This window comes from Osmerus eperlanus, chromosome 23, assembly GCF_963692335.1.
Source record: "Osmerus eperlanus chromosome 23, fOsmEpe2.1, whole genome shotgun sequence".
Lineage (NCBI taxonomy): Eukaryota > Metazoa > Chordata > Actinopteri > Osmeriformes > Osmeridae > Osmerus > Osmerus eperlanus.
In genome coordinates, this window is record NC_085040.1 from 7128778 (window position 1) to 7155538 (window position 26761).

Consider the following 26761-nt stretch of genomic DNA (forward strand, 5'->3'; position numbering starts at 1 on the left):
TATCTTCCTTTAAAGACAACCTCCTCCTTTCCTCAGTTTTCACTTAGTGATGTCGCGTATTTGTGTGGTGAACCTGTAAAGAGCAAGACAGGCAGAAGCCGACTTTTTTAATTATTTGATTCCTTTTATTTCTTCAGTTATTTTCCTTTCATTTGAGGCATTCGCTCAAAGGGACCCAATTCTGTATTCTGTTTTAATAAATATTTTATTTCATCCTTTTACCTTGTTTATGTGTTGATTTTTATGTTTCTAAGTTTGAGCTAAGAGAAAGGCGGAATTCATATTTTTAGGCTATTGCCAAGTGTTTTCTTGATTCTCTATTTTCCAAGAGATTGTTTGCCAGAGGACGTCCGTAACTTTCATTTATAGACACGGTAAGATGTTTGACATATTTGCTCATTCATGTATAACATTTTACATTTATATTTCGATCATTCTACCCTCAAATCCAGTGTATTAGACCATGTTCTGGTATAGCCCAAGACTATCATGCATCGTCTGTTAAGGACGCTTAAGTCGATGTTATCGTCTCTATTTCATTTGCATTAGCTACATTTCAAATGCATTCATGTAGAATTGTAATATGTATTTAGCATAATCAATCTCCTTATGCAAAATGTGAGTGTATAGTCATTGCATTCCAGTGTCAGCATAGCCAACTACAACACGTTGCGTGCCGGGAGAACGTGAGGTAGCTACTGTTTAGCTTATGCTTGCCTCAGTAGCCTATGTATACTTTTGTAATTTTAGTGATGGTTCTTAAATTTTATTGGCTATATGTGGTCTGTAAATGTTGATCTTAGACGCCCCGAGATTCGCGTTGGTTTGACCATTAAATCCCTTATAGCAACAATACTTTGATTTACTATTCGGAATGAGCCTTGTAAGGTGCATGCAACTGATTTCAGAAAATGGACTGTAGTTGAGCTCAACCATAGTCCACTGGTGTGGTAAATACGTTCACATAGATTGCCTCTGGATTTAAGGCATACACTCCCTCATCAAAAAGGCCTAGGTGTTTCAACTGTATTGCGCAATTCGAGGTGTACGTTTCTAGCTTTTCCAACCGGCTACTGCCTAATGTTTGATTGAAACAGGCCTTTCCTGATACATCCTGACTGTTGAACATCATTATCTTTGGCGTAGGCCTATCCTATAGGGCCTACCATTTAATAACATTTGACATGAAGTCTAGGCTATCCTAATAATGTAGCCTGCCGCCTTCTACAGTATGCTATCAACGTCCAATTTTAAGTTCAGATTTTAAGGCGGATGGCCGAATGCACACGTCTACTCATGCCACATTTCGGCTTCTAGTGACTAATTCACTGCCTCTAGCAATGACGGTTAAATCACTGCCACAGCACATTTTCAGAGATTCCATGTGCCACACACTTGGAAAATTCGTGTCTCTAAAAAATACATCCTGAGAAACACCAACTTGCAACTTCTCGGAATGCAAATGTTGTGTTTATCTTTGACTGTGATTTACGTTCAGTATAATTCAATACCAGACAGTCCTTTCGGTTAATATAGCCTACCTCAACACACCTGAAGCGAATTAAATGACCATCTCCTTGCAGCAACTGAGACGTGCACTCTTGTCTCTGATTGGCTGTGGTCTCCTCAGTTTACTTAGGGTAGTTAGTTTCCCGCCGCTGCCCCCCCCATTGTCAAGCTTGCTAACTTTGGCGAAGAAGGAAGCAACTGATGCATGGACCTTATCACGTATCAAAATAGCTGTGCGCTGTATTTAGCATCTAAGGTAAGAGAACTTTAATGGCCAACACTGTAATTGATCCGTAATGTAAATTGGCTATGTAATAAAAAAGCCAACTGCAATGCAGCTAACACAGTCGAGCACACACTGTTGCGGTTAGCTTATGTTGCTAGCTCTGTACTAGTAGTAGCTAGGCCGGGTTGGTTGGCCAATAACTAGTCCGACGGCCGCACAAAATTAAGCGTTCTGAATTTAGCCAAACTCTTAATACAAGTTGTTTTTATTAGTTAGCTAGCCAATTGTGATGTAAAACAATGCAGTCGTGTTTCAGTTCGTGTCTGCGTGCTCTACTAATTTAAGAATCGAACTAGGTAGCTAGTTATCGTACTTTATTAAAAAGCGTGAGGTGGTACTGTAGGAGCATTCACCTTTCAATTTTAAATTATTCAAGTTGCCTTGCATTCAATGTGGCAATTTCATTCTTTCATGCATTCTACATTTCTCAGTGCTGAATTGTTTATACTGTGACTTGATATAGACTACTTCGGATTAAGGTTTGGAGTCCCAAGCCTGAACATTGATCTTGTAAATTGTATGTGACTAGTATTTGGAGCAAAACGTGATAATCACACAATACCGTTGCATATTTCATTAAACTTTCGTCACATTGAGAATAACATTAAAAGTTTGGTTGCCACAGCAAAGATATGTCCAATTTGCACCTTCAAGCAATTGCGTTTCCACCGCAGGTGTCACAGATTAACCAATTACTACAGTGCCCACGCTTAACTCGCCTACGTTTCAATCAATTGAAATGTTACTCGTTTTTTCGGACATCCAACCATTTTGATTTTTACATCCTAAAATGTAAATTTGAAGCCAGAATTTCATTTATATGATTTTTTTTTAAAGTTAAGGAAAATCTACTTCCTAAATGTAGTTCTTTGTCTAGAAGCCCATATTGGAGGGATGTGGAGCAACAGTATACGCCATAGTCTACTACAATACACCATCTCATAATGACCGCAGGAAGTGCATTTCTGTCCCCTTTGGCTGACACCATAGTAAGGGATAGGGGTTCTTTTGGACATGCATACTTTTCCATACTTTGCTATAACAGGTATTTTGTTTCATTGTGGGAGATAAAGGTAGGAGTTAAAGGTATCATAGACACTGTTAAAAGTATTTTATGTAGTACACCTTTCCCTAGCATTGAGGTGTCTCCTATTTTGTCAAGGTAGGCCTTTATTACAGTCTGTCTAGTGCTTAGGGTTGCGGTATCTGACCTTGAGTACTGAACAGGCGGTGTCAAGATGCCTCAGCATTGTCTTAGGCATCTGGGTTCCAGTGAGTAGGCAGTCTGCGGTGAGTAATCGTCAGTCAGGAGGTCGTGAATACATTACAAATTGTCAAGCCAGCAACTGGAAGCGTGGCCAGTTAATTTACGAAGAGGCTGCTGATTCACATGTCAGCCCCAGCCCCCCATGGGGGTATAGGGATGGGGAGGAGGGGCTGGGTGGCTACCAGAGGGATTGAGGGCGTGGTCTGCAGTCTGTGTTGCCCTTTACGATCCAGTTGACCCTGGCTTCTGAGTTGCTCTTGTGCTTCTGAAATCGGAATAATTTAATAACGCTCTCTTTTTGAGTTTCGTTTACTTTATTCATCTTTCATAGTACTTTTAAGGATGTACTGTCTACAGAGCATTTAATTTTATTGTTGACTTAATTCAGTTAACATTTCAAAGTGGGAAGTCTCAAGTGGATGGGATGTTGGGATGTGTTTGTTACTATCCAAGGTGTTGTAGTAGAGCCAGCTAAGGTGTATTTTCACCAGTCCTCTTTCTTCTAAATCGACACAAGTTGAGGAAGAGTCAGGGGATGTTCACAATTGTCTATGTAATCTTGAGCCCAGACACTTGGCTTTCTAAATAAAGACCTGACAGACCTCCTAAATGAAAGGAGAGGGAGTGCACTTTTAAAGGCCAAGGTAGAACCTCGCTCCACACAGCCCAGTGTGCGTCTGACCGAGAATGGGGTTAGATTACAGTGGGAGGTTCCAGTGTAGGGAAAATATTTCGACCCCCTTTCTTCTTCTTCCTTCCCCCTCATCCTTTTTCTATCTCCTGCCCCTCTACATTTGCAGTGGAGGTTTCTGATGAGCTGTGTGGAGTGCTGGCATGCAGTGTTCAGCCCCTCCTCGTGTGCTGTGTGTGTACCACAGGGCGTCCCTCCCCCAGTGTGGCAGATCATTACCTGAGGCCTGCTCCGCAGTGTCCTTGGACCCTGTCACTGCGTCAGACGCTCACACAAACCCCCCCCCCCCATTGGATCTGGGTGGGCTGGAGGGTTCTCTCTGAAAACATGGATGCAAAATGAATGTATTGTGTGGAACTGGTTACGGATAAAGCAATGTTATGCTCAGTGTCCTGCAATACTTTCAGACTTGCATGTGTCTGATATTAAACCACATATTGATCCTGACTTTGGAGGAACTAGCCTTTAGCTGATTTGATTTTGCTTTAGCTTTTTCAGTTTCTGTTATAGATGAAGGTCCACATGTGTTGGAGAACCTGCCCTTCTGAAAAATGTAAATGTTATTGCTATAGGCAGGTGCTAAAGACACCATAAGACCCATTTGAAATCTAATCTTAATGTCATGTCCCCTGACCTCACACAACAAAAAGTATTAGTAAAGTGAATTTTAGGGTTAATGTAGTTTATTTGATTTGCAACATTCCACAGGAGCCTGAACCATATTTAAGAGGCTGGTAAGTGGTGCGTTTTAGTACCTTAGTCTTAGTCTGTGACTCGGATCAATAGTAATGTCAGAACTCCTTAGGCTTGGTGAATGAGGTGCTCCTGGATGTCTTTAATGGTAGGATGAGCGTGCTGGTGAGGTATTTGGAACACCAGCACACCAACATCTCACACATGCTTGCTTGATTTAATGCCAGCTGCAGTCCTTGGAGATCGTTTGGGTCATTTGGCTGAGCAGCTCTTAGGGAGTGGTAGATGAGCGGCCTTACTGTCACTTTGAAGTACATGGCCCGGGATCTTGCCAGCAGATGTCTTTGACTTCTCACTGTGGGTCTCACTACTGGAGCTGTTCCCCTTGCCTGCCATATTTTATATTTGACAGACTTCATATAAGAAAGAAAAGGAAATCTTATTGTGCCACAGTTTTCTATTGAGTACAGTTTGTCCATGAGAAGATATTCTAGATCTTAAGACTAGTTTTCATTACTTTAAGGCATTTACTGAGGCTGCCATTTAAAGGAAGAAATCTAACAGCCCTTTTGAAATGTTCAGTCTTGCTCAATGGCGGCTGCTGTGTGCTTTGTGTTCAGTTCGCTGCCAGGGGGCGCTCACTAGCATTCTTGGCTGTGTGGGTTTTAAAAAGCATCCTGAGCTTCAAATGAGCTGTGTTCTAAATCACCTAATTGTTAGTGTCGAGCAGTAAAACGAAATTCCAATGATGGTTCCAGAAAGCCTTCACAGAGGCCACTGTTTCCCCAGGTTGCTGTTGTCCTCCCTCATGCCTCCATTGATTAACAAACATGGCATATTCAGCAGATTATCATCAACTGCCTAGTCTCATCCTGCAGTCACTGCAGCCCAATTTCCTTGCCTTGTCGCTATGTCAATTAGCCACTAAGGCTTATGTGATGGCGTAACAGTTCCAACTTCTCTCAGCCTCAGTTGTCTTAAGTGTGTGCAGCCCACCAGCCATCTTTAGCAAGAGGCATCATTGGATGAAAGTCTAACCTAAGTGTTGGCAGAGTGCTCCTTTAGTGTGTCCGGCAGCTGGCCATGAAATATTAAACACCCAGGGTGTCAGAAGTCAAAAGCATTCACCCCCCCGCCCCCCCCCCCCCCCCCCAAGAAAGTTGTTGACCCTCTTCAGCCAAGACGTTCCTTTTCTTAGCATCATTGCGTGCGAGCGTTCTCCCTCTGTGAGACGGTTGTCAGATGTGAGAGGAGCAGTAACTAAGCTCGCTGCACTTTAATGAGTCTTAAAAGGAAGCCTGCTCTGTTGGGTAAAGCGGTGGAGGTGCACGGGTTTATTCCAGCACTCTTGATGGAAGACATAAAAAGAACCTCATGATCTTTAGCTACCTTTCTTTTTTTTGTACAAAAAAACCCAACCCTTCCCTGTTCTTCAAGGCCTCCAGGGGAACAAGATGCTCTGCTCTCAAATGCCAGCACTAGAAGCTAGTTGCTGGCTGGCTGCAGGAACCAAAAGCCTTTACGGAGATTTTTGTGCGAGGCCTCTTGCCAAGTTCCCTTTTCCAAGTGTTTATCTAATGAAATATTTCAGCCTTGTGGCAGTGTCTGTAGCAGGACAATAGCCAATGTTTGCACTCGTTGCTTCTTATTAAAGGTGAAACTATCATTTGAAGTTGAACTGAGTGGTTTCTTAGCATCACAGTTGGGTGCTCTGCATCTTATTCCTCATTTGACAGTTCAGCCAGTCTTGACATCAGAAGCTAATGTCAGTTCAGGGTTCAACATAAACATTTGTTGCGACTGGCCCCACGGGCCAGTGGGTTTGAAACTTACTGGCCCCAAGGCCATTTTTACTCGACCCCTCAAAGTTGTAATTTATCATTGTTACAACAAAACCAAAGACTTATAAGTTATGTTATTCTGTTAACATGTTTAACCATTTATTAAACACATCCTGGATATAAAAAGAACAAAAATGAAATCACATTTCTAGTGATAAAAAAATAATAAGGTAAGAGTCAGCAAAACAATTGACTTTTAACCTCAAACATGACGTGCTCTCTTCCCTGCTGACAGCCATCTCTGCACGACTTTCTGGCTGAAACTGAAACCTCTGGTCCCTCAATGCTAATTTATAAAAGCTTCCATTGCATTTCATCAGTATGATACTAAGTACCCAAGTCGACACCATTCGGGACACCATTCGGGACACCATTCGGGACGCCATTCGGGACACCATTCGGGAACGAGGCGAACGGCTGGCCCGTCTTTACGTGATATGCCGTTGTTATAAGTCGTGCAATAACACGATGGGCATCTGCATTTAAATTCCTGACCAGCATGGTCAACGGCCTGGAAGATGGATTGTCAACCATCCGCTTAGCTGACGCGCAAACCAGGTGCTGTCTGCTAGCATGGCTGGTCAGGGATTGTTTTCGAAAATTGTCGGTGCCTGTGTAAAAAGATCCACTTTTGTCTGCTTTAGACGGGAACATACGACAGACGACACAGTGCATCTTAGTTCCATAAAAAAAAGTTGCTTCCGTTTGAACTCGTAGCTCTACTTTGCTGCCATCTTCACTTTTGTCTCGCGCCAGTTGTGAAAAAATGTATCGAGATTAGAGAAATTACAATTTGACAACCACTCGTCACTCACTACTCAACTCTTGATTTGCCAAATGTGCGCCCCACGAGCTGCAAAGTTATTTATGCATTTAGCAGATAGCAAAAGATATGAAGGATGTTAACTTTTACGATGCAATTATTTTATTTTTTTCATCAATAATTTGCAGTGGCCCGATCGGGCCAGTGAGTTGCTAGTTTAACTGTCCCAACGTTACTTTTTACTGGCCCCGGGCCGTCGGGCCATTGCTTATGTCGAACCCTGCAGTTTAATAACTGCATTGCTTTGGATACCTTTGGTTAAAGTAGCATAGTGACTGGGTCTAGTTGTTTGTGTACAAGTGAAGATTTGAGAGAATATGAAGGAATCAGGCCTATGCAGGAGGAAGTCCAGGCCTGCACTGCATCGTCAACTGTTGTGTGTCTGCAGTAGGAGACAGTAAAAGAATGGCTTAGTCTATCTGATGAGCCAGGACACCTTAAAGGCAGTAGACGTGTGCTATGATGACTGAGACGATCTGAGGTTTGAATGCTAAAAATCGTCTAACCTTTCATTAATATTTTTAAGTGTTCCCACACCAGCCATATTGGGAGGACTGCAGTCTGTTTTCTCTTGTGGAGACTGCATGATCAGTTCTACGAGTATCCAGGTGCAGCCTAAATATTTTCTTTCATCAGTAAATTCTAGGTTGCATTTCTGAGGCCCTAGTAAAAAATAAATAAGAAGCTTACCAGTGGAGTTACAGCATCGACCTTGGTTGAGGGAAATGCCAGTATTTCTAATAGAATAGTTCCATTGTACCGGAGCTGTGTAGTGTCACTTCTTGATGTGCTCAGGTTTACTGAAAAATGTGGAGGTGCTCAATCCATTTGGCGTCATTTGATTTCAGCTGCTTTAGTTTAATGTGTGCAGGACTGGTTGCAGATATGTGAGACCCTTCCCAACTACTCAAAATACATGGTTTAAATACTAGAGATGCATGTTGCATGCATTGTTAATACATTGTATTAATGCTCATTTTGTCAACACTGTTTATTAAGGGAAAGTTTGACGGCTAAGTCATTAAGAACCAACAGCCTTGCCAATTTGACAGTCAGTAGAAGAAGAGTTTCGACTCCAGTGTTTCCTCTTCCACTTTGACTGGCATGCAGGTAAACTCATCAAGGCCAGTTGGAGTTTTGGCATGGGAAGTACTTTCTTGTGAGCCGTCGTGTGTAGTGCCACACAAGAATGGCAGTTCAAAATTAAAGTGTTCTACATAATCTTACGCAGCCAGGGTTAAGTAAACAGAAACTCTGTGGAAATAAACTGAAGTAGAGACTGTAAACAATTGATTAAAACGTGTCATTTGCGTCAAACAATTCAAAGAAAGTCGTCTTTCCATGCAAAGTTCAGTGTCAGACTGTTGCCAGTGGCAACATTTCTCTCTGCCTTGTGCATTTGCACTTGTAGCTAGCTTACATGAGTGGGTTGCAGACATTCATATGTGTAGTCACCTGTAATACCCTCAATATTCGATAGCTATTTAACACTTCAGAGAGGCAGTTTATACATCCATTAAAGGAAACAAACATGAATTCTGATGGTGTAGCTGGTATAAGAGTCTTTTTGCAATAGTAAGACCCCTACTTCTGCCATGCCTAGTTATTTACAACTGATGCAGTGTGCCAGTAGTGCAGAGATCTGTCTTCATGGCATAGTGCAGCTCAACATGGCGGCAGACAAATACATTTTTATTTTTGGTCACTAACCTCTCCTCCAAACAACTTCACACTGCACGTCTGTGGGTCCTGAGCAATACACCTTGCGAAGTACAGCTTTATTCAGTGCTCCTTTCTCAACATAATCGAGCCACAGACACGCATATTCCTGCCTTTTTTATAGTTTGATATCAAGACCAGACACTACCATCTTAGCCTCTGATGGTTAGCAGGGTGAGATTCACACTTTATTCCAAAGGGTCTTTAACACAATGAATGCCTTTTTAGAGTATAGGTTTCTTCAGTGGAGAAAGACCTGCTTATTTGTAGACTTACATTGTAGAATAACATTTACTGTCTTTTTCAGTATTAAGGAAAGATGCATTTAAAGCCAGTATAGCTTCTAAATTATTTAGAGTTGTTGGGCTGTACTGGTTAACTGGCTACTGGTCAAAATTCATTGTTGATCTGGTTGTGGTCAAGGGCAGCATCAGATAACCTTTCCACCTCCCCTGGTTCTCCCCTCCATCAAGACCACTTGATCATTACCCTCAAATCATAATCCATATGAAAGAGGAGATGGAGGGAGGGAGAGGAGGAAACGAGAATGGGTAGTATCATGTGTGCTGTGAGTTTAGAGCTGTGGAAACAATGCAAAGCTATGCATTTTTCTGTCAAACCTTACTTTAAAATAATCATTTGGCTGTTAAATATCCTGTTTTCCATCCACTGTATCAAATGTAGCCATTTCTAGTAGCTCCTGAGAAATGTACGATAAAAATGTCTAAGTTGATGATGCACTCTTGACTTGTTAAAATAAATGTGCTTTTCATTCCAAACTATCAGGCCACATGCACTTATTTTGTGCAGACCAAATCTGACACATTTTCCCCATGTAGAAATATTTTATTATCTGCTGGGACAAGAGATTTGATTGGGCTACACTTGAGGGAGTGTGTTTTGGACTGAAAAGCTCTTCCACAAAGGACACGAAAACATGACGTCCATTTGTGCTGCGTTTTTTGTTTGACAGTTTGTACCTTCGCTTGCCTCAATTATTGGAACAGCAATCTCTATAAATATGCAGAATAGACTTGATGCATATTCATAGGTTTGGAGGAAACTAGTCTGTAGAGATCAAGGAGAGGAGGCATATTCATAGGCTATGTGATGTTCTTTGATATATTAGTCTCTGAGCTGTGCTACTCTGGTGTGATGTTGGCTGTATGACTTGTCTAACGTCTCTGAAAAGTGGGTTGATCCCATGCTATGTTCTTGAATAGCAAGAGGGGGATTTTAATGCATAGTGTGCTGCACGAACAGCGTTGGTCGCTGTGCGTGTCAGTGTAGACTAGCAGCAGACGCGAGCGCCGTGACCCAGTTTGATTAGCGTTGTCTGATATCCGTCTGATCTCCCCGTGATGCACCCCATTCACTCATCCGATTGTCATTCCTCATATCTCTTGTGCCTTTTCTTCATGGCATCAACTCTTGCATATGTCTTCAAGTCTCGCTATTCATCCTTTGCTAAAGAGGAATTGTATGAAGGTGAAACACTCCCAGTATATAGCAACTCTGTGCATCGCCAGTGCAAAGACCCTCCCCCTCCTCCGCATCCTCTTCCACAATGACATGTGATCCCCACTGACTGTTGATGTTGTTGCTGCTGATCTAACATACAGTCCTTTTTTTCTTGTGTCACATTTTTGCAGACGGCAACTCCAAACTAACATGGCAGTCAGACTGTGCGATGTGGCTTCTCTGCTTAGAAGTGGCTCGTGGGCTGCCGAGCCTTGGACCGGGGTCTGTGGCTTTCCTTCTTGAACTCATTTGGCCAGCGTCACTCAGTGCTCAGGCCATACCAATGACCTTAAGTTCCCGCAACTTACTTTGGACAACCAAATTAAGTTGATCTGAGCCGATTGTGTTTTTTTTTTTTTTTTTTTTTTACTGCTCTCTTTTTCTAAGTTGGGGTTTAAATAGCTTCAAGTTGCCCTTGGGTATTTTGCTGTATTGGTATGGTCTAAAACTGTGCACTTAATTGTTTGTCTTTTTGAATGTATGTATTTTGATTATTGTATGACAGCTTTGGCCTCACAGAGCATGAAATTGACCATCTAAATTTGAAAATAATTAGTGTGTGTGTATATAATAACCCAATGTGGTTATTACTGTAATAATACTGATATGCATACTGCTTGTGTCTGGATGTGTTAACTAAGGATGTCTCTTCATTTCCCCTCTGGGAGATGCTGCTAACTGTAGCGCATCAGCCAAGCTGTGAAGAAGGGCCTGTACTCCCTCAGTTGCTTTACCAGCACTCGAGTCTCATGTCTAAATCTTTTGTTTTCATCACACACAGGCTATTTGGCTGAGAGAGTCGATACCACTGTTGACAAGTTTGTTCAACTGCACTAGTTTTGCCTTTGAAAGGCCTTTCTTAACATAACGCAACACACAATTGCTTCATCAAAGTGTTTGTTTTCTGCCAGATGGACAAATGCAATTAACTTGAGGAGCTTCTCTTTGCTTCATCCATAAACTTGAAAAGGACATCTGTCTGCTTAGTTTCAGAAACTATTATGGGTTTCCTTTAATATAAGGCATAATATAACCTTTGTTTCATTTCCAACAATAATCCATATTTGGAAAACACTTTTAAATCTGGTGCACAGCCTGTGCTTTACAGTGGAAGGTAGGGTAAAGTTACAGATAGCCCAATTAACAGTATTCAATACTCATTTCCTGGGTTAGAATGTCTGGTCCCAGATGGTCATATTGGCAATTTCATTAAAAAGATTACTTGATCTTGTGTTTCAAGACTGATACATTTATGGAACATGCAGTGAGAGTAGCATGAATGTTTTTGTCATAGTGGAAACAGTGTTTCCCCTACCATTATATCAGGGGGGTGCCCCCCCTGGAAGGTCAAGTTCATAATTTTTTTTATATCGCGCCAGATCACAAAATAAGTCATTTAAGGTTCCCTAGGTCTATAGCTTGGTCTTTTATTAAACAAACTAAATGGCCTTATGTTATTTATCTTATTTACACGATAGCATGTCATTTCTGTCTCTACATGGTCGGGCGACCATGTCTCCCCCCCCCCCCCCCCGCCACCACCAAAGCTGTAAACCTAGGGGAAACACTGGGAAACCAGTAGAATTAAAAGATACAGTATAGCCGATAGGAAATGGAAGCATCCTTTTTTAACCGTCCACTAGCGGCTGCTCAATGGGCTTCAATTGCATGCGGTTCTGACTGGACTTTTTCTGTCTTTTTAGCAGGTGATTGCCGCCATGGAAACACAGCTGTCCAATGGGCCAACTTGCAACAACACGAGCAATGGCCCCTCCACAATCTCGAACAACTGCTCCTCTCCTGTAGAGTCAGGGAGCTTGGAGGACAGTAAAACTAACTTGATAGTCAACTATCTGCCTCAGAACATGACCCAAGAAGAGCTGAAGAGTTTGTTTGGGAGCATCGGGGAGATTGAGTCCTGTAAACTAGTGCGCGATAAAATAACAGGTAACGTAACTATGAATTATTTGATTTTTATTTGATTTATAACGTAAACCATTATGTAATTTAGCGTTATTTTGAATATATTTACATTATGCTTTTGCCTTCAATTGTTGTGGGTGGATACTGAAACAGCTCTCAACATGGGCTACTTTTAGCTTATGGTCTGTTGTACTGCTATGGCAATACTGCATTCCCCGCCACTCTCCCCTCTTTCCTCTCCCCATGCGTGATACCTTTGGTCTCCTGTGTCATGAATTATGAAATCCCTGCATTTTACCCCCAATTACAGCAGGGCTCTTGCATTCTGAGAGTATAGCCTACTTAGTAGAGGCGAAAGAGGGCTCTGAATGAGCAAAATTCTGTAATTAGATGCCATATCTAAGTGTAAACCATTATGAAACGTACCCAGCAGCAAACCAGATTGACTTACTCTATAAAGGACTGATTTAATTGTGGAATATCACTTGTTTCATTTGCACTGGAGTACAGAGGGCGTGCGTTGTCCTCCTAGCCACAAGCAAAGGAGGATTGCACCCCCCCCCCCCCTCCCCCCCAAAAGAAAGAAAAAAAAGAAAAACAACACAACAACACACACCAGAGAGAAGCTGAACTGTTGTAGACAGCATCAGGTTTCTCCTGTGTTAATAAAGCACGTTTCCTCTCTGGCAGTGATCATTCATAAGGTTGGGAGCCCTATAAATGCATTTTACCTACTCGTGTCTGTACCTGTTCATGACCTTGTCAGCTGGGAGCTGACGGCAGGGACAGTTCCTACCACTCCTGGTAGCTGTGAGTACAGAGTCTGAAGGTCTAGAGGGGGGTGATCTGCAGCTGGTCAGAGTGCACACCGTCACTGCTTCTCAGACGTGACTGGATAGAGAATATCTGATGCCGCCGTGTCAGAACTTCTCTCTGCGCAAGTCAAGGTTACTTAGACCTCCCTCCCATCTGCTGCACATAACTCAGTCTCCTAGGGACTTGGAAGGCAGTTGCGATGGAGAGCAAATGCATCTGTTTCATTAGCATTTTTACCCTCAGAAGTCAACACCGCCTCAGTCTAAGGCAGCCAACCCCTTTTCTTATGAATGGAGACTGGAGGACATGTGAATGATTCCCACCATCGCAGATTTATTTAATGATGGATCTACACCCCAGGGTAGTCCGACTTCATTAAAAAGGTGTGCAAAAAAAAAATGGTGCGCACAACCACCTCTTTGGCTTTGAAAAATTTAGAACGTTAAATATTTTACAATGCACACGTGTAGCTGACCAGCATTCAAACGAGAGCCCGTCTATTTGCGTGCTTCTCTGTAGCTCTCCAGCTAGTAATGGTTTGTTTCGAATCTAAAAATGTATGGCTATCTCCAAGCATTTTTAAGCTAAGTGTGTTCCTGTCCTGACATGCCTACTTCTGCTTTTTTTTACTCTAATAAAAGGACCCCCATTCTCCCTAAAAACCCATTTGCAGTCGTTATGTATAGGAACTGGTTGGCCTGGCAACAACCAGTGACACTGTAGCTCCCCACTTGTCTCTTTCAGGAGAAGAGATGCATTAGCATGTCATCTGGCCAAAGGCTCACTGTTTAGGGTGTCACATGGGGCATATGGGAGTAGCCCCCCACACACACACACACACACACACACACACACGAACAGGATGCATATTGGCAGTAGGGGAGAGTATGAACATGATCTGAAAATGGGAACTTATGTTTTGAATAGGGCTACTCTACTTACAGATGCTTCCATTGGCTTGTTATTCCTTGATATACATTTTTAAATTCCCGTATTCATCCCAGTCGTGAATGTGACTGTGTGGTTTAACCACAGAGGATAGAAGTGTTGCCCTCCTGCCTAGCTGGCTAAGACGGGCTGACTGGTGATTTGGGTTTGGATTGTTTAGCAAGATTTCGGTGTAAACATGAGCAGCAGTGTTCAGCGCAGCCTTGTGAGGAGAGTGAGCACAAACATGCTCACCAAGCTACATATTTAACACGGCAAGTGAGAAAATTCTAAATAATTGACGTGCGCTGCAAACCTAAATGAATGAAACCGTTTGAAACCTACCTAGCGTGAAAAGACCTTGAGGCCCTGCAGTAACCCGATGCCTCATTTCTCGAAGTAAGGTTACTCTCCAGGTGCTGCTCAGACCGCAAGAGAAGCGTTTTCAGGTCGAGTTAGTGGTGTGTATGTACAAGAACATGGGGTGCACTACACAGCTTTAATGGAAAAGATAACAAGTCAGTAAGTTTTATCTTGAAAGTGTTTTTTTTTAGTGGAGTAAAGTCTGGTTGTTCCCGGCACAGTATGCTCGTCTTGCTGTTGAAGCTTCTGTGGTCATGCTGGCGTGTGCTGGGTATTAAGCAAAGTCATTTGCTGGTTGATAGAAATCAGGCTAGTTGACTTGTTGCCATGTTTGTTGGGTGGAAACGACACACATTGGCTTGGAAGGTTCTTTATTTGCTTTCCAGCTCCAATTTGGCCTGCTTAGAAATTATGCATTTACTAGCTTTTACACCAATAGCTGGAGAGAGAACAAAAAAAAACGTGTGAATTTGTAGATGAATACAAATAGGCAATAGGCCTGAATGTTGATGTAGACTACGCTCTAGTTTAAGCCCTACTTCTTATTTAACTAATGTAACAGCCACAGGCCCCTGTGGCTGTGTGTTTAGCTTAAGCCAACCTACTGCGGTGTTCCGGGGCCACCTCTTGTTGAATCCCACCAGAGAGCTGCCTTTCTCCCCTTGAGCTGCCGCTGCCCACCCTTGATGTCCTCCTCCTGGCTCGCAGCCGTAGACTTTACCCTGGGCCGTGGACCATGTCCTGTTTAAATGGGAGATCCCACCAGACACGCGCGCGCACACACACACACCGCCCAGCACAACACGACTGGGGAGCCAATTACAGTATAGGCAGATGTTTGAGGCAGCCCCCTATCGGAACAAAGAGAGGCAGGGGGACGGTTGCTGCCTCCACAGAAGGACCCAGAGTAATTGCTGCCTCAGACGGCGGTTTTCTTCCTCTTCACATGGCAGAACCCAGCGAGAGAGGGGAGCGGCTTTGTTTGCCCTCCAGGCTCCTGAAGAACTGTCATTTCACAAGCACATTTCAAAGGCTCTCGTGTTTCTCCTGGCTATAGCACTCCCCGAGATGCAAGGTGAATTTAAGTTTATGAACTGCTCTTCACGGTGTCTGAGGAGCCCGTGCTAGCGGTGACTCACGGTGTTGAGCCAGATAGTCCGAACCAGAGGTGGTAAGCCTTTTGCTGTTAATAGCAGCTAGCATCGGGCACAGTTTTTAAGCAGAGAGCCCTTTAGAGCCCCCCTCTTGATAACCCTCATTGAATTTGAATCCCTGTTGAACCATGAAATCTGTGCATTTGATGTCGACAATATTAGCCTTCTTATGTAGCCGCCCGTGAACTTAGTTTGAGGGATAATTTGTATGTGCTACCAAGGGAGTAAGAACATATCGACTTGCAAGCCAATTTAAGATAATCTCATATGAGGTTTCCATTTCATTCCGTTTTTTTATATTTTATTTATTAATTTAAAAAAAATTGAAGTTGTTGCCTCCGCTGCTGCTTGTGAACTTGACTGGCAGTGGAATTGCACAGAGACCAAAATGGAGTGGGCGTAGGAAATTGAATTGCCAATGTGCACATAAGGAGTGGGTGTCAATCCATTGTAGATTTTGGAGATAAATGATGGAGGGAGCCTCTGCGGACCTCTGCTGTGTCAGATGACTCACTGTGAACCGGAGGAACCATCTGGTAATTTAAGAAAGGGTTGTTGTTTTTTGGTGTGTTAAAAAAAATAAAAATAATGGATGATGGGCTCAGCTTCAGGGCCTAAATTGGCAGTTGTTTCAGACAAAGACTGTTAGACTTCCTGTGTTCAGCAGCAACCTCCTGGTTTCTGGTGATTTAGAGAAGTCATGACGGAGACAGGCATGCGTCGGAGGAGGAGGAGAGGGTGGGCTGTTGTGTTGCTCCAAAGGATTGGGCAATGTGCCAACTTGACCTTTGCAGCTCTCGATTTAACACTGATGGATTTGATTTGTTTGTTTATTTTGCTGCGTTCAAGCAACGTACTTTGGATCTTAAACCTGTTTTTTCCTCTTACAGGGCAGAGCCTAGGTTATGGATTTGTGAATTATGTGGACCCGAAAGATGCAGAAAAAGCCATCAACACCTTAAACGGCCTGAGACTTCAGACCAAAACTATTAAGGTAAGCCGTCATTGATGCATATGTGGTTTAATGCCATGAATTCATGTTTTTTAATCACTGTACACAAATCTTACCACATCTGCTTCGAAAGTGATGGATACCCCCACTTTATACCTACCATATTTCCATCTTATCCGTGCAAGGGATGAAATTGGTTAAACCGGTTAAATATCCAACTTTATCATTAACTCTGGCGACTGGCATCAAGTTAAAAAACAGCCAGCAGTGAGGGGAGAAAATGGAGCCTTTTGTTAATATCGTCAGCACAGCTCCAGGCCTCGAGTATGTAGAGCAGAACAGTTTCTATGGTTGCATGTGCAGCGGCGGTGTGCGATGCCGGCACAGGGAGGTGGCTCCTATTAGCATTCATCAGGCAGCACAGGACAAGACGTGCTGGAGAGAAACTCATTTGCTTCATACAGTGCATCAGGACCCTGTGAACGGTGGGCTCTGATTTATTGGATGTGATTTTTTTATGACCCCTCCTCCCCCCCACGGGGCTGTGCGAGGCATCATCTGTATTTTGCCGAGGAGCAGGGGAGAGGGAGACAATGGCTGCATGCAACACACACGAAAAAAAGCTGCATTCAGAGATAATGAATGGATTTTGAATGGCACCAAATTGTGTACTGCAAGCTTGATTACCGTAAATGTATATTGAGGTTGGGAGAGGTGTGGCGTGTGGCAAGCAGATCCATTGTGCTTGCATGAATCAAACATATCACTACCCCCCCCCCTGCTCCCCACACACACACCTACCCACACACACACTAGCTCCAGCCTAAACCTCAGAAAGTAGAACACCATTTTCTTTTCTTTTTTACATCACCGAAATTCTCCAGCTGCTCTGTCAGAAGTGCAAATAAACCCTAGTGTGCCAGAGGAATCTACTTTGCAAGTATTGGCATCATATGAAGTGAGACAGTACGACTGGGGAGGGGGGGAGTCAGCTTTCACCCCCCCCCCCCCGGCCATCTCCCCATCAGAGCTGGGGGGGGAGAGCAGGCGGGGGTCTCATCGATCGGGAAGCACCAAAAGGGATCCTATTTGGAGGTTTAATTAAAGCAAGTGAATTGTATTGATACTATCCATCGGGCGAGGTTGCGAGCAGGCTTAGGCGCAGCGCCATTTAGCGGGCCTGACACTGTAATTAAATACGGCGGCAGTGCACTCTCCTGATAATAGACGGCCCTGTCACAGACCTGCAGGCGCCCAGCACTGGGAGGAGCAGGATGAGGCAGGTACACACACACACGTTGATCTCTGCACATACACTTTGTAAACTCACTCAGGAAAAGCGCAACCACACCCGTCCTACACAAGCTGTGTGCGTGAGACACTCTCACACACAAGAAGGATTGTGCTCTGAGGAAAATGAATTGATATGACTGCTCAGGGGTGTAATGATGTATTGATCCCCAGCACATGGTGGATGACTTTCTGGTCCCTGTCTCTCCCTGTCTCTCCCCCCGCTTTCTATTACTTGGCTGTGTTTATGGACAAATGTTGATTTATGACTAAGTCAGAGACATTGGTTTGGCTCACGAACAGAGAGACAGAATCCGCCCCTCAATATCTTGACTGTTCAAGGAAAACCAATGGACACATTAGTCAACACAGGCTTGGGTGTCTCTGCCATAAATACAGTACCAGACTGACCTGGCTCAGCAATCACTCCACAAATCTAGCTCCAGTCACCTCTATTGAGTGGTTAGGACTCTGACCCTTTTCTCACTGTAAAAGGACTCCCCATACACAACCCCAACACACAATACCTGCCGCTCTACTAATTTAAACATGGAAATGTATGAGAAGAAACCCCTTTTATTCAAATGAAACGCACCAACATGCAGTGCCATAGAAACGCGAGGCTCAAAGCCTGTTCAGGCCATGCTGTGTTAAGTTGTTTTTCGTCTGTGCAGAAACACTTAATGTCAGTCCCAGGGCCTGGTCCCATCCCTGCTGTTCACACACGGCTTCGTGTTGCTGGAAAGATCCAGAACCCATCAGAGGAGAGGCAGAAGTCCGCTCATGAATATGTATTCCCCCCCCCTTTTAACTGTTCCAGAAGTATTTTATTTTATCTATTAATGCGCTGTGGCCTATATGGTGGGGGGGAGAAGATGGTGTGTGGGGTGTTTGTCATTGAATTTATAGCTTTTAATTGTCCTGGCATGCTTTAGGCAAAGGCTCAAGACGCACTTGTTCCGGGAGTACAACGGTACTTAGGAATGGTTCGCTTGACCCGATGTTAGTTTCCTCAAGGATCACAATGACTCTTGCTCAGAGACTTGTTGCTCTTGTGGTTAGTGGTAACTGATTTAAAATTGTTTGTACTCGCTGTGATATATTGTTTTTTATTATTGTTGCTTGTCTTTTTTTTCCACAGGTACACTTGCACTTATAGCAGTTCATATTGTTTAATTGTAACTTGTTTAACTACATGCTCTTATGGTTCTTCCCTTTGGGCACTTATTTTGGTTGTTCACAATGTGTGCTTCATGTTTTGGCTACTCGCAATGTTTTGTGGCTATCTCGTTGTTATGATCAGTGACCTATGCACTTTGTAAAGCTCTCTCTTGGAAGTCGCTTTGGATAAAAGCGTCTGCTAAATGAATAAATGTAAATGTTTAGGCCCAGACATGAATACATAAGACGGAGCATTCTCTTATCGTTTCTCGAGTGAGCGTGGGGCTGTGGTGGCGTTGTCTGGACGAGTGCTAACGCGTCCTCCTGGATTCCCTCCTGTAGGTATCCTACGCTCGGCCCAGCTCGGCCTCCATCAGAGATGCTAATCTGTACGTCAGTGGCTTGCCAAAAACCATGACTCAGAAGGAGCTGGAGCAGCTCTTCTCTCAGTACGGACGCATCATTACCTCGCGCATTCTGGTGGACCAGGTGACCGGTGAGTAGGAGGTGACGGAGCCCTCCCCCCCCCCTGCTGTTTCTCCCTCCCTCTCTTTTTCGCGCTCTCTGTCTGCTTGCAGTGCCCCCTGCCCCCCCCCCCCCTCCCTCCCTCCCTCCAGACTGGCATTTTCTGACAAACCAGCCAGAGGAATGCATCATAGGTGTCCGTATGCGGTCTCCAAAATGCAATTTTCCACTGGCGCCATTCATAAATATGCATAGATGGATGGAATATGAAATGGCCGTGGAGTTAGAAGACTCTGTGATTGGTAATTTCTTCTGCCTCTAACCCCCACCCCCTCCCCTGGATTCCCCTGTCCTCATCCCCTAAGGTGTAGCTGTAGCACTGGGTTTTCATGGCAAGAAATGAAATACATTTACAGTTATAATCTCCATTTCCCAACTGCCATGTGGAAATGGAATCCTTATGAAATACTAATAAACAGAATCTTGTGTTCACCGAGCCATTTCCTGCCTCCTCTACAGAAGAAATTTACAATATTCTCCCAGGCAAGGATTAGAGAAGGCTTCCATATGTCATTTTCTTTTGCCAAGCCAATTTTAGTATGTGTTTTTGTCTTCAATTTAAAAATGTGACTGCAGAGCAAGTGTGTGTGTGTGTAGTACGTACTAATGTATCCGCTGGGTTTTCCATCTGCAGTCATATTTCTGGTACCCTAGTCTGCAACCATCTTGAATCCTGTGGCTTATTTCCTACATTGATACATTTCCCTCATGGGAATTGTAGCTCTGATGTGTTAAAGACTACTTAGATTTATTTAAGCAGTCTGGAGCTTTGAGCAATGACCCAGTTTGACCACAAATGTTGATATCCCTGTATCTGTCATGGATAATCTCTTTAAATTGCAGTGACTGTATTGATGTGCGCAAGCCCATTGCGAATCGATGAGTGATGGGGGGGGGGGGGGGGACCTTGCTATGCGCACATCTAAACAACAGGCTCTGACGTTTCCCCAGGAGTTTCCCGAGGGGTGGGGTTCATCCGCTTCGACCGGCGAATCGAAGCAGAGGAGGCCATCAAGGGCCTGAACGGCCAGAAGCCGCCCGGCGCCACCGAGCCCATCACGGTGAAGTTCGCCAACAACCCGAGTCAGAAGACCAGCCAGGCGCTGCTCTCCCAGCTCTACCAGTCGCCCAATCGAAGGTACCCTGGACCCCTCGCACAGCAGGCACAGCGTTTCAGGTAACGGGGCACACCCACAACCAATAATAATGATGATTAGAGCTGAGCCAAGGAACACCAGAGATGGAATCGTTTAGGTGTTAGGCCCCTAAACTAATGGAAATTGTCCTTCTACTCGGTATTGTCTGTTTTGTGTTTGGTCTATCAATTCCCCAACTTTCATTTCACAACCACACTTTGCTGTGTACGTCCCGTTGCAAATGAATAACAGACACTTTTATATAGAGATGATTTGTGTGTGGGGAGGTGGGTTGACTCGCATGTAATGAGAAACTTGTACTTATAAGGATATTGGTCACAGGTGTTTAATGTCACTCTTTGTACTGTATGTAATTGATCACTTGCAACGATTACATAAAAGCATGGGTCTTCATGGTCCATCTTTGCCTCTGGTGGACCTTTTGACAAAGGTTAATGTCAGTGGGGTAATCAGGAAATGGTTTCCTTGGGGATAACTTGAGTTATCCCCACTTGGAACCCTCCAGTTGGCTTGTTTGATTCCCAATGTGTAGGCATTTTTGGCATAATATATGAAAATGTGTTCCATCAATGCACCTCTGGTTATGTGCTTCTACTAACACCTTGTTTGGTTTTTATTTTATTCAGGTTGGACAATCTGCTAAACATGGCTTACGGAGTGAAAAGGTAATTTATATATTCAAATCCTCTTTCCTGGGTGTGTCTGCAGCTAAATAAGGCAGAGACACCCAGCCTCCCATGAACCTCCAGGTCCCCCCCCCCCCCCCCCCCCCCAATATCTCCACAGCTTCGTGGGTGTGTATGCCCAGGGGGGGTTTCAGGCCTGCCAGTGTGTAGTGAAGTGTGCCTGGTATGTGAGGCTAGATATTAGTGTTTGTTTGTTTTTCACACGGGGTGTGAGGGAGGGAGGCGGTCAGGGGATAACGCTCTGCTAGGCTCTGAGGCTGATTCACCCTGGCAGGAGAAAGGCCAGTGACGGGTCACATGTCACACAGCCAGCCCCATACCTGATCCTGTGACCCTGGGCATTCTCTTTCTCCATCCTCCCTCCTTCATCCCTCTCCCCATCCTCCCTCTCCCCATCCTCCCTCCCTCTCCTCATCCTCCCTCTCCTCATCCTCCCTCTCCTCATCCTCCCTCTCCTCATCCTCCCTCTCCTCATCCTCCCTCTCCTCATCCTCCCTCTCCTCATCATCCCTCCTCATCCTTCCTTTCTCCGTCCTCCCTCTCCCCATCCTCCCTCTCCCCATCATCCCTCCTCGTCCTCCCTCTCCCTGTCCTCCCTCTCTCATCCTCTCTTTCTACATGCACCTCCACCATGGCCTGCTCTGGACTCTCGTAGCCCATGTTTTTCACTACATTTATTTTATACTTGAGTTGATGCAATTGGTTTTCTGATTCATACTTGCAACCATAAGTCCTCTTCATTTGCCTGTCCTTGGACTTGACAGCTTTCAGTCATGTTTTATTACACTCGCATTTCAGTATTTCATACTGCTAATTCTCTCCGAATTGATCTATAATAACAAATGTTGTCCTCTTTAAAACATCTGCTGCCTTTCAAGAATGTCCACAATGAACAGTTTGATTGAGCTCAATTTCATAAAATGCCTCCCAGATGCCTGATTAGAAGTACAGTAAAGCACAAAGGCCTGTCACTGGTGATGGTCGTTTTGTGATTCTTCCCCCCCCCCCCCCCCTGCTTGTCGGCTGGTGTCTTGGTTGCCTAATCTCTCTCCTGGTCCTTGATGCTGCGAGCACACCTGTCAGGCTGCATGTTCCCTGAGAGGCCAACTGGAGCAGCTAATCTCATCTGACACCTGCTGAAATAATTCATGCCCTCCCATGCACTTTGGTTTTTGTTTCTTCAAACTGCAAAAATTCAATTTACCTACCAAGCAGGATTTCAGGCTACTTTTATTCTAGTCGTTTGAGTAACAGCCAATATTGCGTCGCACCCTTCAAAGCTTTTGATCTCTAGGAAATCCATCCCATCCTAATTCATAGGAGTGGGTCAGTTTAGGAATTAGGCCATTTTGCCTTAAAAGTTAAAGCAGCCTTTCAAAATAGACTCATCTCGAGCAACATTTTACCTCCAAACAGTCAACTATCATTGCCAGTGGTATGAGGACCTCCTTATAAATTAAACTACAGCTACCCAATAAAATAAAGATGCGTTAGAAATTGGATATTCTTTATGACCAATGTCCAATAACCTGCTCAGTTTATACTGGGTACTTTCAGTCTGTCTTCGGGAGTAATATGCGTTTAATCAATAACTCATAAGGATTGAAACATGGTAGTCTTTGAAACATAGTAGTCTTTGAACTTATACACCAGAATGTCCACTGAAGCACAGCAAAGAACTGAAGCACTAAAAGACTCCCAAATGTATAAATTCCCAAAGGTTAGTTTCATCATCCTTTCTGCAGAGCCCCTTGTGAGTTCCAGTTAGGACTCCCAAGTGATGCTTCCATGTAAGAAACGCTTCCCTGTTCTCTGTCGTCCTGACCCGGGCTTGTTTTGTTTTTCTACAGCAGGTTCTCCCCCATGGCTATCGACGGAGTGACCAGCCTGGCTGGCATCAACATCCCGGGGCACGCTGGCACTGGCTGGTGCATCTTCGTCTACAACCTGGCTCCAGACGCAGATGAAAGCATCCTGTGGCAGATGTTTGGGCCGTTTGGCGCCGTCACAAATGTCAAGGTCATCCGCGACTTCAACACAAACAAGTGCAAAGGGTTCGGATTTGTCACCATGACCAACTACGACGAGGCAGCCATGGCCATCGCCAGCTTGAACGGATACCGCCTCGGAGACAGAGTTCTGCAAGTCTCGTTCAAAACTAACAAAACGCACAAAGCCTAATACCCACTCAGATTGTTTATAGAAAACTCTACAGAAAAATGGAAACCTACCGACCGTAAACTTTCTACATTAGTAAAAACATCTTTGTAAATCAATGTTACGAAGGGAAACGATATTTAGCGTCCAACAATGTGATTTTCATTTTTTTTCCTTCATTGCTAGGCTTTCAAATTCTTACACTACTTTATGTTGAACCAGAAAAAAAAATACTGCAGGTTTTCACGCCTGTGACGTTGCATTCTCTTGCTGTCTTTACAGATGGACCTTTTAAAAATGTTACTGATAGGTTTTTGTCGTTTTGTTGCACATCTGCTTTGAAACAGTAAGTCTTGTAAGGCTTTGTGTAGTGATTTACTTTGTATTTTTCTGTGTTCTGATTTGCCTTAGGTGCGTTTGCGTCTTAAGTGGTTTAACAAAGTGTTTATTTGAAAATAATTTGCAGTTTTGTAAGTATTTTGTTTATTGTATTAATATGAGTTGGTTATTGGTTGGCTGCATAATGTTGCTTATTGTAAAATTAATGGCGAAAAAGACAAAAAAAATTCTTAAAGCAGTACCTTGCCAAAGAGCTAAGAACCTCTTTGATGTGGGTTTAAAAAGCATCTATTTTTATAAAAAGAAAAATTTGGAGAAACTTTTTACTGGACCTGGAACAAATATTTTGACTTGGATACTTTGACAAATATCTTCATATGACACCTTGTGAGCTTTTGAACTTTACCAGAAAGTTTGCAGTGGTTGAAATTTCTGGAGAGATTTATGATGTAAAAGATACCTTTTGAGATCTTTGTATTATCTTTAGATTCTAGAATCAATGGCAGTGCTGGTTTCATTTGTAAAATCATCTGTGGGTTGTCCTTACATCCTGGTTGTTATATGACTAGCAACTCGCATTCAGATTTGATTTGGAAACAGACAGAAAAATACAAAGGTTTATTCGCAAAAGTGCATGCAAAATTATAACATGGAAATATCTTAAAGGTAAAGGGGGGATAAAAATCAGTTCTTCCTAAATGATTCCCTTCAGACAGCTCATGGTGTTTTGTGGTGTACTTATACTATATCATTAAAGACTGGTTTTGTCTTGATCAAACCAATAAGGGTTGTACCTGCTTTGTATGATAGGGAGGAAGACAAGCCGAGAATGGCAGCAGCTTTGAAAAGTAGTTTGAATGAAGAATGGGAAGGATTACTCCTGAGCTTAGAGCTATGTAAATAAGTCCTTTTTTATGTTGAGTATTTGCCTAACTTAATTGAGTTTTTTTGGACTTTATTGCAAAAGTGCTTTTTTTTCTTTTTTTAAGAGTACGTATAGTATGATTTAGATTTTTGGATATTGCCTTTTGTTTCAGTTTTGCTGAAAGTTGTTTACATTCAGTTGAAAAACTTGATTTGTTGTCCTATGGACTACATTCGTCCTATGGAGTTGTTGGTTTTCTGGTCTGTAGTCTTGCTTTGGATATAAAAAAAACTATAGACTTTTTTGTTGTTTTTGTTTTATATATAAACATTATAGATATATATATATTTATGTGGTAAAGAATGGATATAAACCACAGTTTTGAACTATTTGATTACTTTTTTTTCTTCATATTCATATATACATAATGCATATAACCTGTCTTAAAAATCGTAAAAGGTGTATATTGCTTTATTCACTTTGGGGAAGAACAATGAAGCAGTTCGTGACCATAGCAAAAAGGGGTCGCAAGAGATTGCCGAACAACATCTTGCTTATCTCGAACAAACAGAGGCTGGTCGGGCCTTAGATGCACTGAATACTGCACCTGCATCCTGCTTTGTATTTAAACTAATTACTAGTCATGCTTCCCCTTAAAATGAGCAGTGTGCTATGCATTATATATTTATCTTTGCGACTGCTTTTTCTTTTTTCTTTTCTCTTTTTTGTTTTTTTCTTCCCTTTATCGTTTGAACTTTTAGTTTTACCTTTTGTTTCCTTGTAGAAGTGAAACTTTGAGTCTAGATGAGCTGAGCCCCTCCTGCTGCTCTGGGGTAGGCCTGCCTTGTCTCATTCCAGACCTCACTGCTCTTCAGAGGAACACCGAGAACCACCTCCGTGGCCCATTGGTGTGTTCCGACGCTGAAGCAGTGATGTTCTGGCATGACATAACAGGACCCTCATGCCCCCACTAGATCTCAATTCTAAATGTGAGAATGATTATTTATTTGAAGTTGTACAGTATGACTTGGCTCACAGCATTTTTTGGGGGGATAGAATATATCTTTTTGTTGAGTATTTAAAAGGATGTACATGTTTTTTTCTTTGTGTTTGGAATACAATACTTACTGTATTTTTTCATGTTCAGTACATCAATAAATAAGTTGAAGGGAAATGCAATTCTGTGGATGGGTCTGATGTGTACTGCTCAACCTCCTTCAGCTGAACCTTTCAGCAGTGTCACATTTCCTAACGTTTCCAGTAGAGGCAGTTACACGTGGGCCGGGACTCACACAGAACACATCCTTGCAAGTACTGTTGTTGATGGGTAAAGGTGACCTGTGTGACCCCTGTATGCTCACCGGAGATCACCATTCACAACACCAGACCTATGTCTGTCATCGACTAGATTTCTTTCCCCCCCCCCCCCTCAATTTGTACAATTTACCCTCTGACCTTCTTTGGGTAGACGGGGGGGGGGGGGGGGGTTTATGTACTTTGTATTGCAAACTGTGATGTCCAGACTCCATTGGAGTGCTGCCAGTATTCTTTTGCATTCATTGATTCAATGATTTGCATTCATACGCCTATCTGCATTGGAGCAGCGTAAAACACAGGAAATGATGTGCGTGCGAGGTACACCAAATGTTGCCTTGTTTGTGAACATTTGGTGTACGTTTTTCCTGATGCATTTAGATAGTTGATTACCATAGCCTCAATTAGGTATGAATCAGCTGTTTGACACAATTAACTCTGGCTTGACCATAGTTGTAATGACCATTCCTTCTTGGTACCAGGCTTCAGGGGGAATTTGTCTTTCTTGCTTCATTGATTTGTCACTACAGGGTAGGATTGCTTTTAGCATTTTATCTTCTACTGTTGAAGCTTTATGATGTAGCACAGACTTGGAAGTTATAGAACGCAAATCAATGTTCTGCTTTGCTTAGAGTGCGTCTCTGGTCGGAGTTGTTCTGAAAATAACTGTTTACGAGCTGCCCTGAAAGTTAATTGGAGCATGGTTCACACACCAGCACTAAAACGTGCTGTCACAAAGGCAGCACAAGGCTTGAAGGAAGAAGCCTGATATAGAGTATTGA

At 43.3% G+C, this 26761-nt stretch overlaps 1 protein-coding gene across 6 annotated transcripts; it reads left to right on the plus strand.

Annotated features, from left to right (window-relative positions):
* On the plus strand, positions 1 to 25844 carry elavl2 (ELAV like neuron-specific RNA binding protein 2). Of its 6 annotated transcripts, none has more exons than XM_062449542.1 (8): positions 1 to 374; positions 10482 to 10572; positions 12057 to 12297; positions 16424 to 16527; positions 19279 to 19432; positions 20413 to 20638; positions 21245 to 21283; positions 23155 to 25844. In XM_062449542.1, exons 2-8 carry the CDS (start codon positions 10501 to 10503, stop codon positions 23483 to 23485), a joined length of 1167 nt encoding a protein of 388 aa, XP_062305526.1. In that variant the 5' UTR covers positions 1 to 374; positions 10482 to 10500; the 3' UTR covers positions 23486 to 25844. The 6 variants fall into 6 exon arrangements, with proteins under 6 accessions (XP_062305526.1, XP_062305529.1, XP_062305527.1 ...); XM_062449545.1 differs by having other exon boundaries at positions 2 to 374; positions 12054 to 12297; positions 20413 to 20599; XM_062449543.1 differs by having other exon boundaries at positions 2 to 374; positions 12054 to 12297; positions 20416 to 20638.
* Positions 25845 to 26761: the final 917 nt, after the last annotated feature.

What these genes read in the sequence shown, in the direction of transcription:
- elavl2 (XM_062449540.1), top strand. Translation starts at nt 10,501, where the DNA reads ATGGCAGTCAGACTGTGCGATGTGGCTTCTCTGCTTAGAAGTGGCTCG. An exon ending in AGTGCGCGATAAAATAACAG is followed by an intron (nt 12,298 to 16,423) that starts GTAACGTAACTA and finishes TTCCTCTTACAG; the next exon opens with GGCAGAGCCTAGGTTATGGA. An exon ending in ATGGCTTACGGAGTGAAAAG is followed by an intron (nt 21,284 to 23,154) that starts GTAATTTATATA and finishes GTTTTTCTACAG; the next exon opens with CAGGTTCTCCCCCATGGCTA.